Raw genomic sequence first — 12,345 nt, 5'->3', positions numbered from 1 at the left:
ACTGCTTGTTTCATTTAGCAATTTTTCGAACTAATTACTCCATACTTCAAGGATATCTTTTTCTCCTGTTTTCATGTCACCTTTTTTTTGTGCATAGTTGTGAATGATTGGAATGCCTTGCCTGAGAGTGTGGTGTCTGCAAGGAGCTTGAATGTGTTTAACACACGGTATGATGAGCAGTGTTTGTGATAAAAGGACCTCCCAGATGAGTCTTTTACTCCATGAGGTCTTGGGATAATAAAAATAATAATAATAATGTTACCTTTATCCAGTGGCGAATTCTCCATGCTTGCTATGCTAGCTGCACAAGCTCATTAATTGAGAAAGAAGTAATATTTATTTGTTAATAAATGCATGCATTCATAAGCATTCCATTTACGCTTTTGTTTTTTAGACAGAAGATGTCGTGGCAATAATTGAGCTTTGCATTGTATATCAAAGGCTGATGCTTGCTCGTCTAGTGAAAGCTATCTTGGCTTACTCCATTCTAGGAGCTTCCAAGTCCTCGCTGCAGCACTGTGATTTCATGTTCGCACATAGCCATTTCCGCTCCCTTCACGTTGTCTTAAACATAAGGCCATACGCAGTCAAAGTAGCTCTAGCCAGTGAGCTTCAGCCAGCCTTTACAAGTGTGCATGTTGTTTGGGAAAATTATGTTACAACCAACTTTTTATGATGATATTATTGACCAGTTCATAAAGAAGAACCATAGGGTAGAATTTGTATTCAAGTAGCTAAACTGAAAAACATAGAATATCATTTGTAAAAGAAATGTTGTATTTGTATGATTAAATGTACATAAATTTCTAAATATATAGTTTTAAATGGTCAGTAATTCATCATTCTGCTAATCAGACTTCAATCACACCTCTCACTCCCTGAATGATAACAAGAGCAAGCATGAATTTCAAGACCAGCATTCGCCCCTGCCTTTATCATCTCTAATTCTTTTACAGCACTCTTTCCTCCATTTCTGAGGCTTCTTCAACAACCTCTAGAATGTTTTGTCACCTTCTTGATATTTATTTTCTATGTTCTTTCCAAAGTCCTCCCATGACTTTTGTTTAGCTAGTTTTACACAGTGTTTAGCTTTCTTACATTTGTCTCTGTATTCTCTTAGAGCACAAGCTGACTTATTTGCCAGAAATTTTTGATATGCTTTCTTCTTTCCCTTCACTGCCTGTTTTACTTCCTGTGTCCACCATGGAGTTCTAATTTTTCTATCCTTGCAGACAACCTCACCACATGCCTCTCTGTCTGAATGAATCAGGGTTTTCTTCAAGGTTTGGTTCCTGTTCTCAAACTCTTTCATTTTTTCATTCTCTCCAACCTTTGTGTGTTTTAGTCTACAGTTCACATCTGAGAACTGCTCAACTTTTATTATTTTTAAAACTTTCTTACATGTCATTCTTTTCAATATGAAATTCAATTTTATCCTGCTCAATACTAAATAGTGATCACTTCCAATTTCAAATCCTCTGTACACTTTGGTGTCCTGCACCAGGGAGAAAACATCACTATCAACAATAGCATAGTCAATGAGACTTTGCTTATTCCTTGCCTCTTCTCTCCATGTTAAGTTGTGCACATTTTTATGTTGGAACATGGTGTTAGTAATAACCAGTAATGTTAGTAATTGCCATTCAGGCTTCTTATGTTGATAGTACTGATCTTCAACTCTGGTGATATTGAGTGGGGTGTGTTTTAGGGTTTTTGTTCCAGTAGCTGACTTTTCGCTGTTCACCCTGGTTCCCTGGTGAAAACAACGGGGGGGGGGGGCTTGTTTAACCGGGCGATACCCCAGCCGGCATGTAATTTTGTCATGTTGTACCATCATTTTGTATTTTGGTTTAAGCCAATAAGAATAAAATTTGGTCCGCTAAATCCCATATTGCCAGCCCATCCTCGTTCGTTCAGTATCCATGTAGATACCCAACAGGGTGCACCACGAGAAGGTGAGGATTGGACATTAGATCAGAAGCCCTGATCGGTTCCCCACATTCCTTTAAAGGCTATGTGGAGGTCTTCTCTCAGTTATACAGCTTTGACCCTTAAGCACCCCTTACTATTCTTCTTTTAATTTATCTTAACATTTATTATCATTTCTGATTCTGGACCCAACTAAATCATAACTTTCAGTGATTTCTATTTTATCTCCCGCTATTATAAATTCATTTCAATAGCCGGAAGTCATCACTTTGTTTTGCTGATGTTTAAATTATGCTCAACTTTGTTATTTTCCCTCTTACCCAATAGAATGAACCACTTCAAATCTTCCTTAGTTTCTGCAATGAGGGTTGTATCATCTACATATCGTAAATTATTTATTTTTCTGTCACTAATCTTCGTTCCAGTTGGATCATAGCCATTCTCATAAGGGTGACAGTATACAACCCTGCTGCACCTCTTTTTTCACTCGAACACTGTCTGTTTTTCCAAAGATTGCTATACAGCTCTTTTATCAAGAGAATTAGATGCTCAGGTATTCCCATTGATCTCATTACAATCCATAGTCTGTTGTGATCCATGCAATCAAAAGCTTTCTTATAATCAATAAAACAGATGACTACTTCCTTCTGAAATTCTCTTGTTCTTTCCATAATCCATCTCATGTTTGCTATTTAGTCTCTAGTTGCTCTACCTCTCCTAAAGCCTGCCTATTCTTGTGCAATTTCTCTATTCACATATGTCTCCAGCCTTTGTTAGATCATTTCAGCATAACTTTACTTGCATGTGAAATTAAAGCAATAGTTCTATAATTCTCACCTCTGGGATTTGACTTTTTTTAAATCGGGATGAATACTGATGTTTTCCAATTTGTAGGTCAGTATATTTTCAGTATATAGACATCAAAATATAATATTTTATATTTTGATGTCTTTAAACTCACCCTCCCCCTTCCCAGGTAGGGCATAAAGGAAAAACATTTTTCTGCTCCAACTATTTCTTTTAATAGTTGAGTAACTTTTCTCAGTTCTTCTGATCCAGAAATCTTGATTCTGAGAATCCTCAATCTGGGTGGAATGGGGAACATATTTAATTATACCTTGAATTTGAATAAGAAATTAATGAAAGGTTAGATATCCTGAAATCCTCTATAGTAATACCCTGACTTACACTACCCCGACTTACGTGAATCCGGAGTTACGCGGTGTCTTATATGTACGTATTCCCATCCCACTTCACGCCTCACCATGGCTGCATTCGCCAGTGTCACACATGCTGTGAACCGAGCACTGACGTGTTTCGAGCAGTCTCCATTCATACACGATTTTTATAGTCTATCTACAAGCTTTGTGATTGTTTAATGTTATGTTTTTGATAAAAATTTTATCACATAAAAAATAATAATGTTGTCCAAAAAAAAAAAAAGCAAGTCCGATTCTTCTACAGCTAGCAAGAAAAGAAAAACATTGACTTTGGAAATAAAACTCAACATTATTAAGGATTTTGAAGGCGGATTGAAAATTTGTGAGCTAGCAAAGAAGTTCGGTCTACAGGAATCCACAGTAAGAACAATCATGAAAGATAAAGAAAGAATTGTCGTTGCTGTGAAAAATGCCCAATCATTGAATTCAAGCATAATTCATAAACGTCACGGATTATTGGTGAGATGGAAACAATGCTTAAATTATGGTGTGATAATCAAGTGAGAGTAAAAAATTGTCCAGTTTATCAAACGACAATATGTAGCCAAGCCAAGCTGATTTTTGAGAGGCTAAAAGTAGAAGCTGGAGAAGCGGCCAAAGAAGAAAATTTCGTGGCCAGTAATGGTTTTTTTCAACCGATTTAAAAATTTCTGTAACTGGCACAGCATCGTAGAGAGTGGAGAGGTGGCAAGCGCTGATAAAGAGGCTACTTCTTCTTTTCCTGAGACACAAGGCTATCATCGAGGAAGGTAGCTATAGCAGTCAAACCATATTTAATGTAGACGAGACCGGCTTGTTCTGGAAAAAGATGCCTAAGAGAACTTTCATCGCACGTGAAGAAAAAACGTTTCCTGGCTTTAAGGCTTCCAAAGACCGGTTGAGAGTAATGCTTGGGGGGAAATGCAGCTGGTGATTGCAAGTTAAAACCTCTCTTAATTTATCCCTCTGAAAATCCAAGAGCTCTAAAAAATATATATATATATAAAGCTGGCTTTCCAGTGATATGGAAGTCAAATTCTCAAGCTTGGGTGACAGCTTCTATTTTTGAAGACTGGTTTGGTCACCACTTCATACCTGAAGTTGAACGTTATTGCCAGTTTAAAAAAATTCCATTTAAAGTTATGCTCATTATTGATTGTGCACCTGGTCACCCTCCTGCAAGTTTAATTGATTTTGATCCACTTGTAAAAGTTGTTTTCTTGCCTCCAAATACAACCAGCTTACTTCAACCGGTGGACCAAGGAGTTATCAAAACAATCAAAGCTTACTACACACAGTGTTCGTTTGCAAGTCTGAATGAAGCTGTGAGGCAAAATTAGCAACTGTCTGTTAAAGAGTTTTGGAAACAGTTTAATGCTTTAGATGCTGTAAGGATTATTGGAGATTCTTGGGGTGAAATTTCCCAAAAAACCTTGAATGGTGTTTGGAAAAAACTTTGTCTATCCTTTTTTAAATGCGAACTGGGAATGTTGCCAGAAACTGGTCAAGTTTCTGAGGCAACAGAAGAAGTTGCCAACCTTGCCAGGCAATTAGATTTATAAGTCGAGAGTGAAGATGTCAGCGAGCTATTAGACTCACATTACAAGGAGCTTACAATCAATGAGCTCATAGAGATGCATGAGCAAAGCACTACTGAAGAGACCGAAACCTCAGATCCAGTTCTACCAGAAAAGCACATGACAATTGCAAAATTATTATTATTATTATTATTATTATTATTATTATTATTATTATTATTACTATGGGCGACTCCAAGGAGTCCTTAGACTCACCGAGGGTGGCCCTAAACATCATGTCCACACAACTATTCGACATTCTCACAGTATCTATCATACCTTGCCTTAAACTCATTCACTGTCATAGCACCCACAACAGACTCCGGCAGCTTATTCCATTCATTTACCACTCTAAAAGTAAAGAACCCAGCTCTAACACCCTTACTAACCACACTCTTGCCCAGCTTCCATGGATGTCCCCTGGTCCTCCCACCACCAGTCCTGATCTGAAAAATATCCTCTGAATTAATCCTATAGAAACCCTTCAGCAATTTGAATCTCAATCATACCTCCTCTTTTCTGCCTATCAACCAATTTCTGCAACCCACAAATCTTCAACCTGTTCTCATAAGGTTCATTCCATAGACCTGCTATCATCTTGGTCACGCACCTCTGGATCTTCTCAACTTCCTCCCCATCAAGAAGAAACCTAGGTGACCAAATCTGGGCACAGTAACAGAAGGTCTCAGTTTAATTAAGAAAGGTTTACAGATTTTGGAGGACAGAGATTCTAACAAGAAACAAATTGTAGCCACAAGGCAAGGAATAAAAAAATCATTGACTTGCTATGAAGAAATTTTGCATGACAAGAAAAAGACATTATGCTGTCAGATGAATCTATTAGATTTTATGAAACCATCAACATCGAAATAGCTTTCTTTATTTTATGTACGAAAACTATAATTATGATTATATTTCTTAAAAAATATAGGTGTTTTTGTAAACCTTTGGTCCCAATTAACTAATATTTTGTATGTTTGTATATATATAAATTACATGCAAAATTATACCCCAAGTTACACGAATTCGACTTTTTGTTGGTCCCATCTACCGTGTAACTTCAGGGTTTTACTGTAGTGAGTTAGTGTGTCTCACTACTAGTAGTGGAAGAAATTATAAGAAGAAAGGTGAAATTCAAATCACACACTTTAGAAGTGTCTGCAAATATCCTGCACTAAATTAGAAAAAGTGCCAGCAAGAAATCCTGCACTAAGAAAATATCGGTACCAACAAAGTAATCCTGTGCTGTCTATGTGAAACTGCCAGAAAGAAAAGAAATAGATCCCACACTAGAAGCACCTGCAAAGAGAAATCCTGCTCAAAAAATTGAGCCAGCAGAAATGAAGGAGTTAGAAAAACTACTAGGAAATTAAGTACTCCTCCTTCACATGGAAAGTGAGTTGACTGAAGTGGAAGTCAACATACAAAGATCAAGCAACCTCTTGACAAAATGGACTTTGGCCTTAGAAAGAGGGCCACAAGATATCCAAGAGATGCTCAGTCTGTGAACAAAATTTCTGGATTAAGGAATATTATTGAGCACTTAGAGCTTCTGTAACTCAGTGAAGTATAGAAGAAGCCCTTTGGTCAGAAAGACCTGGGTTCGATTCCCGTCAGTGATGTGAGGAACCTTTATCTGGTCTCTTTCAACTAAAGGTGAGTTAGCCGATCTCATACGGAGTTAGGGTTTTTTTCACCCGGAAACGCAGGTTTTTTTGTCCCCCAGAACAGGCAATCTGGCCCCGTGAACACACATGCATTACACTCATGAATATGGCCCAGCCATATGCTGGTCCCGAGCCCGGATAAAATTGGGGGGGGGGGGGGGGGAGCACTGGTGAGCTACCCTGTAAAAATCTCGCCAGGAATACTTTGTGGGCAACGCCTACAAAGAAAGTCACCTGTGATTGGATACGACTGATGAAAGGAAAAAAACCAGAACCAGATTGAGCACTTGACTTCCCCTTTTGAGGGTATTGACTACCAGTGAGGGTTTAAAAAGAAAAAAAAAAAAATGACCATCCATGGTTTTTTGTGACATTTTCATCAGCTGTTTTAGTCATGGACCTGAGACTTCCCATTTTGGGCTTTGGCAGTGGATTTAAAAAATTAATAGGTTAGGGTGGATAGCAGCATTTACAAAGAGTATTGAATGCCACAGTGCATTGAATGCTATTTGTAAAACATTCGATTAGTATTATCAGTAGTTTACTAACATTTGAATCATGCTGCATGACCCACATGAGTGAGCCATACATTAGGACTAGACTATTTAGCATCTTGTATAACAGCAGTTTAAGTTCCATGCTTAGCAACCTATGCTGATTTAGTAATCAGTATAGCTGCCCTGTGTGCCCTATTTGCTTTTGAGAAGATAAGACAGTATCAGGGATTTGGAATGTTGGCTATGTAGATTACAGAGTTTGATGGATAGGAGGAAAAGTGGTGACATGATAGAGATCTTTAAGTTATGGAGGGGATTATAAGAAGGTAGACAGTGAGAGGGGAAGAACAGGAAACCATCCCTGGAAGTTGTGTAAGAGTATGGTAAAGAGAGATGTGAGGAGTAGATTTTTTACACGGTGAATTGTGGGTGAATGGAATACATTATTGGAATATGTTATTAATGCTTTGAGTGTTAAGGATTTTAAGATTCAGTTTAATAAACATGTTGTCAGTTGAATGAACCTCCCACGATGAGTCTACTGACTCCATGGAGTCTGTAATAATAATAATATTAATATTAGAGGATAATCATTTTTAATGAGTTGTCTGATCTTCCTGCATTTGACAAGAGTTATCTTGAAACAGGGTAAAGTCCCAAAGGAGTGGAAAGAGGTTAAAATTATTCTACTTCATAAAGGTAGTAATAATAAACATAGCAAAAGTGGCTAAAGCAGCTCATCAGATCACTTGGTTGAAGAATACTTTGATGAGCAGAGACAAGTAGGATATTGTTCTTCTTATCGAGCCTTGATAAGAGGCTTGACTACTGCACACAGATCTGTGTGCCGGGTTTCTTGGTGATGGGGAGAAGATGGAGAGGATCCAGAAGCGATTGACCAAGATGATAGCAAGTTAGAATGAACCTTACAAGAACACGTTGAAGATTTGTGGGTTACAGAAACTGGTTGATAGGCAGAAAAGGGGTGATATGATTGAGACATTCAAATTAGTGTGGGATGTTTTACAAGATTAATTCAGTGGAAAATTTTCAGAACAGGTGTGGTGGTGGTAGTGGGAGAACTAGGGGCCATCCATGGAAACTAAGCAAGTGTGCAAGAGGTTAGACACTAGGGTTTTTGCTTGAATGAGTTAAATAGGTTGCCAGAGTCTGTTGTGGGTGCCATGAATGTGTATGAGTTCAAAGCAGAGTATGATAGATACTGAATGCTGAATTGTTCTTGACATGATGTTTAGTGCCTCCCTTGATGAGTCAAAGGACTCCTTGGAATTGCCCGTAATAATAATAATAATGATGATGAGGGTTCCAGTGATAGGCATGCATCTATCATTAACACACATCTGTGTGTGTTAATAAAGTAGTTGGTGAGGTTGACTGGTGAGAGCTAGTATTGAGAACTGGGTTGATAATAGCATGTGTTTGTTAAAGGGAGATCATGTTTTACTAATTTACTTATATACTACAACAAGGTGACAAAGTCATTGAAAGTATATGATGCATATACAGTGGTATACTTAGATTTTGTATATGGCAAGTTGGTAACTAAATTATAACAGTTGGTTTTAGATACTGAATTATTCAGGTTGTTAAGTGACTGACATCATTTAGGTATCAGCAAGTTGTAGGGGGGGGGGATATCTCAGAAGAGAAAAGTCACTAGTGGTGTGCTACAGTGTGGTTCAGCATATTATTGTTTAATTTGTATATTATGATATTTGGATGAGTTAAATTGGTCATATGCAGCTGTTTGCAGATGATGCAAAGTTAGGGAGAACAATGAAAAGTTAAGGTTGTGACCCCACTGGAGGATTTCATATAGATTATATAAGAGGACAAGTCAGTGGGGCTACCAGTTCCATATTGCAGTGTGTAATGTTTTGAAATTTGGTAGGTATGAATGGGATGCAAAGTATAAAATTGGTGGGGAAATTTTGAAGGATATGGGAGAAATGAAAGATCGGAGAGTGGTGGTGTGGGAGAAACCTCTGTTTTAGGGGTCATATTGCTTAAGTTGTGAACTGATCACATCAGATAGTGGCAATGACGAGGAAGGCCTTGGCATGTTAAAAGATGCACATTGCCATTGTAAAGGATCTTATTCAGATTCCATGTGGATTATTGTACACAGGTCTGGACACCTGGTTTTCAGGGAGATGAGAATATATTGAAAGGATCTAGAGAAGATTCATTAAGATGGTTTTTATGAAGACATATGAATGTTAAAAAACATTTAATTTTCTTGACCAAAAAGCTCTGGAAAGACTTTTAATGGGATTATATTGATCAAGTGCATATAATAAACAACTAAGTTATACCAACTAGTTTCACCAACTAAGGCTGTTGGCATCTTCAGGGTACATAACTGATGTAAGGCACTAAAAAAGTAAAAAACTGTTACAAACTATAATCAACCGATTCCAATTATATTAAACAAAGAACAGAGCACGTACAATACATTCATAGAGCATGGATGATATCACTTGTTGTTATTTAGGAACTTTCTATAGTTGGCACAATAATTCAGTTCTGGCGACTTGAAGGATCTGAAGGGTCTTCCAGATCACGGGCAAGATTAGTCCTTGGTTCCTGTTAAGGTTCTGTATACAGCGGGCAACTGTTGTGGCCTCCTTAAAAATTCGGGAGCGAAGTCCTCCTCCATGTAAGGAATTGTGCTTCTATCCCACTCTATGGTATGGTTCGTTCTTGAGAAATGAAAAGCTAACCCCGATTTTTCTTCTCTGTTATTATTGAAGTCACCTATGTGTTCTTTTTGCCTAATTTCAAAGTTCCTTGAAGTTTGGCCGATGTAATTCAAGCTGCATGAGCAGGGTATGTTATAAACTCCAGCATATTTGGAGAAAGGATGGCTATCTTTTGGAGATCTTAAGAATTGTCTAATCGTTTCTGTGGGTTTAAAGGCCACTCTTATTTTATGGAGAAGTATTAAATATTGTGACATCTTATGCTCTATGAATGTATTGTACGTGTTCTGTTCTTTGTTTAATATAATTGGAATCGGTTGATTATAGTTTGTAACAGTTTTTTACTTTTTAGTGCCCTACATCAGTTATGTACCCTGAAGATGCCAACAGCCTTAGATGGTGAAACTAGTTGGTATAACTTAGTTGTTTATTATATGCACTTGATCAATATAATCCCATTAAAAGTCTTTCCAAGACATATGAATGTCAGGTGAATAGCCTTATGAGGAAGAGGAGAGGATTATGATTGAGACGTAATTTGGTATGAGGTTGTTAACAGGTTAATCTGGAAGAGACTTTTCTCAGAATGGAAGTGACAGAAGTAGATCAACAGACTTTAGATATTGTGTAATGAGAGTGTGAGGAGGAAGCCAGTAGTAGGTGCTTTTGCATAGAGCATGATGGATGACTGAGGCATGTTGCCTAAGAGTATGTTTAATGTGAAAATGTTGAATTAGTTTAACTCACGGTTTGATGAACTTTGTGTGTAACAGTGGGGTAGGGCCTTCTGCATTTGACTCCATGGAGATCTGGTGATTAATAATAATAATAATATTTTAAGCATCAAACTAGCAGGAAAAACTCCACATCATGCATTTTTATATAGACTAAATGATAATTCATGTTATGTTGCCAGAATTTGTATCTTTGTGATAAGTTTTATTTTATTGTAATAGTGAACTCTGTTTATGGGGGGTGTGAGGGATTAGAAAAGAAAAACAACCATACACTGTATTTTTTTGTCTAAATATACTTTAGGTGGCATCACTTAAAAGAAGCTCTCATAGAAAAACGTTCCAAATTAGGTGAATCACAAACACTCCAGCAGTTTAGCAGAGATGCTGATGAAGTTGATAATTGGATTGCAGAAAAACTGCAGATGGCTATGGATGAATCATACAAAGATCCTTCCAATATACAGGTAACTTGAAATAAATTGATAACTTATGAATAAAAGAAATATTAAATATTGTGACATCTTATTTGAAACTTGATATCATCTAAATATGATGACAAACAATAATGGTTCGATAATATAATAAAAAATAATTCTGATATAATGTACCACTTATTTTGCAATATGCATCTTGTAAAGAAGCTTCACTTTACATTACAAGGCCATTCTTAAATGATGCCACATAATGTGAGGGACTTTTGGAGCTCCTCCTTCTGTCCTTATTGTGTGACAAATTAGAAAAATAAAAGAGTGCTTATAAAAATTCCAAAATGTTTATTTTTATATCCGAGTAATACTCAGTTACTCTGAGTATTGAAGTTTATGTAAACTGTATTCTGTTTGTATTCAGCAGGCTTTCTTGACCTTTTTTGAATGTTTTTTTTTTTTAAGTTACATTCTAAAATGTGTTTCTGAAATTTGGTAAATTTTCCTAACAAATGGTTGTGTAAAATGTTAGTATTCCTTATCTACTCTCTACCTACTTCCATTATACGATGAGACATTGCCTCTAACTTCTCTTCTCAGAGGGTAACAACCCAAAGTTGAACAAAAACATTTGATACAAAAACAAAAATTTTAAAAAATATATATTTTTAAGAATATGAAAGTAGGATGGGAGGTAGAATAATGAAACCATGCTGGAAGGTGTAGTGTAGTATAGTATATGGAACTAGAGAATGAGTAAGTTTTTCCTCCTGATGAGAGTAGGTTGGTGAATAGTATGCACCACTGGAGGAAATAGGGAATTCAATGAAAATGAATGGGTTTAGGAAAGGAATTGTGACTAAGATGTCCAATAAGACTATAAATTACATCGTCTGATCAAATAATAAGAATTGAAATATCCATTAAAATATAGGCGATAGGATTTGATGATATATTACCACGCATCTTAGTTCCAGAGAATTGGCATGTCTCTTTAATAAGTCTTGATCATCACAGGTTCCAAGGGACTGGAAGGCAGGCAAAATTGTTCCATTGGATAAGGTGGTCATAAGGCTGTAGCTTCAAATTATAGGCCAATCTGTATATCTGAAATTATGGTCAAGGTACTGGAGAGATTGGTGAGAAGTAGGATACAGAAATGGGTTGATAACAACAGTATTTTCTGTTAAAGATACCAAGCTATTTTAAACCTGGTTTTAATCCATTTCCCAAGTAAGCAAACAGACAAACAAGTCAAGTTTGCACCTGCAAGTGTTGCAACTCTAGCTGACCCTGCATGTAGTGCAGGGTCAGCTAGAGTTGCAACATGATGAAGAGTAGGTTGGTGAATAGCATGCACCACTGGAGGAAATAGGGAATTCAATGAAAATGAATGGGTTTAGGAAAGGAATTGTGACTAAGATGTCCAATAAGACTATAAATTACATCGTCTGATCAAATAATAAGAATTGAAATATCCATTAAAATATAGGCGATAGGATTTGATGATATATTACCACGCATCTTAGTTCCAGAGAATTGGCATGTCTCTTTAATAAGTCTTGATCATCACAGGTTCCAAGGGACTGGA

At 36.9% G+C, this 12,345-nt stretch overlaps 1 protein-coding gene across 3 annotated transcripts in view; it reads left to right on the top strand.

Moving 5' to 3' along the window:
- LOC150103955 (spectrin alpha chain-like) overlaps window positions 1-12,345 on the top strand; it is an 850,682-nt gene that overhangs the window by 547,696 nt on the left and 290,641 nt on the right. For all 3 annotated transcript variants that reach the window (XM_090397194.1, XM_090397195.1, XM_090397193.1), the window contains one exon: window positions 10,631-10,793. In XM_090397194.1, coding sequence (XP_090253320.1) covers window positions 10,631-10,793 — 163 coding nt within the window. The remainder of the gene's footprint in view (window positions 1-10,630; window positions 10,794-12,345) is intronic.

This window comes from Typopeltis vanoorti, chromosome 8, assembly GCF_054136105.1.
Source record: "Typopeltis vanoorti isolate ZY-2024b chromosome 8, IOZ_Tvanoo_1.0, whole genome shotgun sequence".
In the NCBI taxonomy this organism is placed as follows: domain Eukaryota; kingdom Metazoa; phylum Arthropoda; class Arachnida; order Uropygi; family Thelyphonidae; genus Typopeltis; species Typopeltis vanoorti.
The sequence above is the reverse complement of the archived record's forward strand: the minus strand, read 5'-3'. Positions and strand labels throughout refer to the sequence as shown.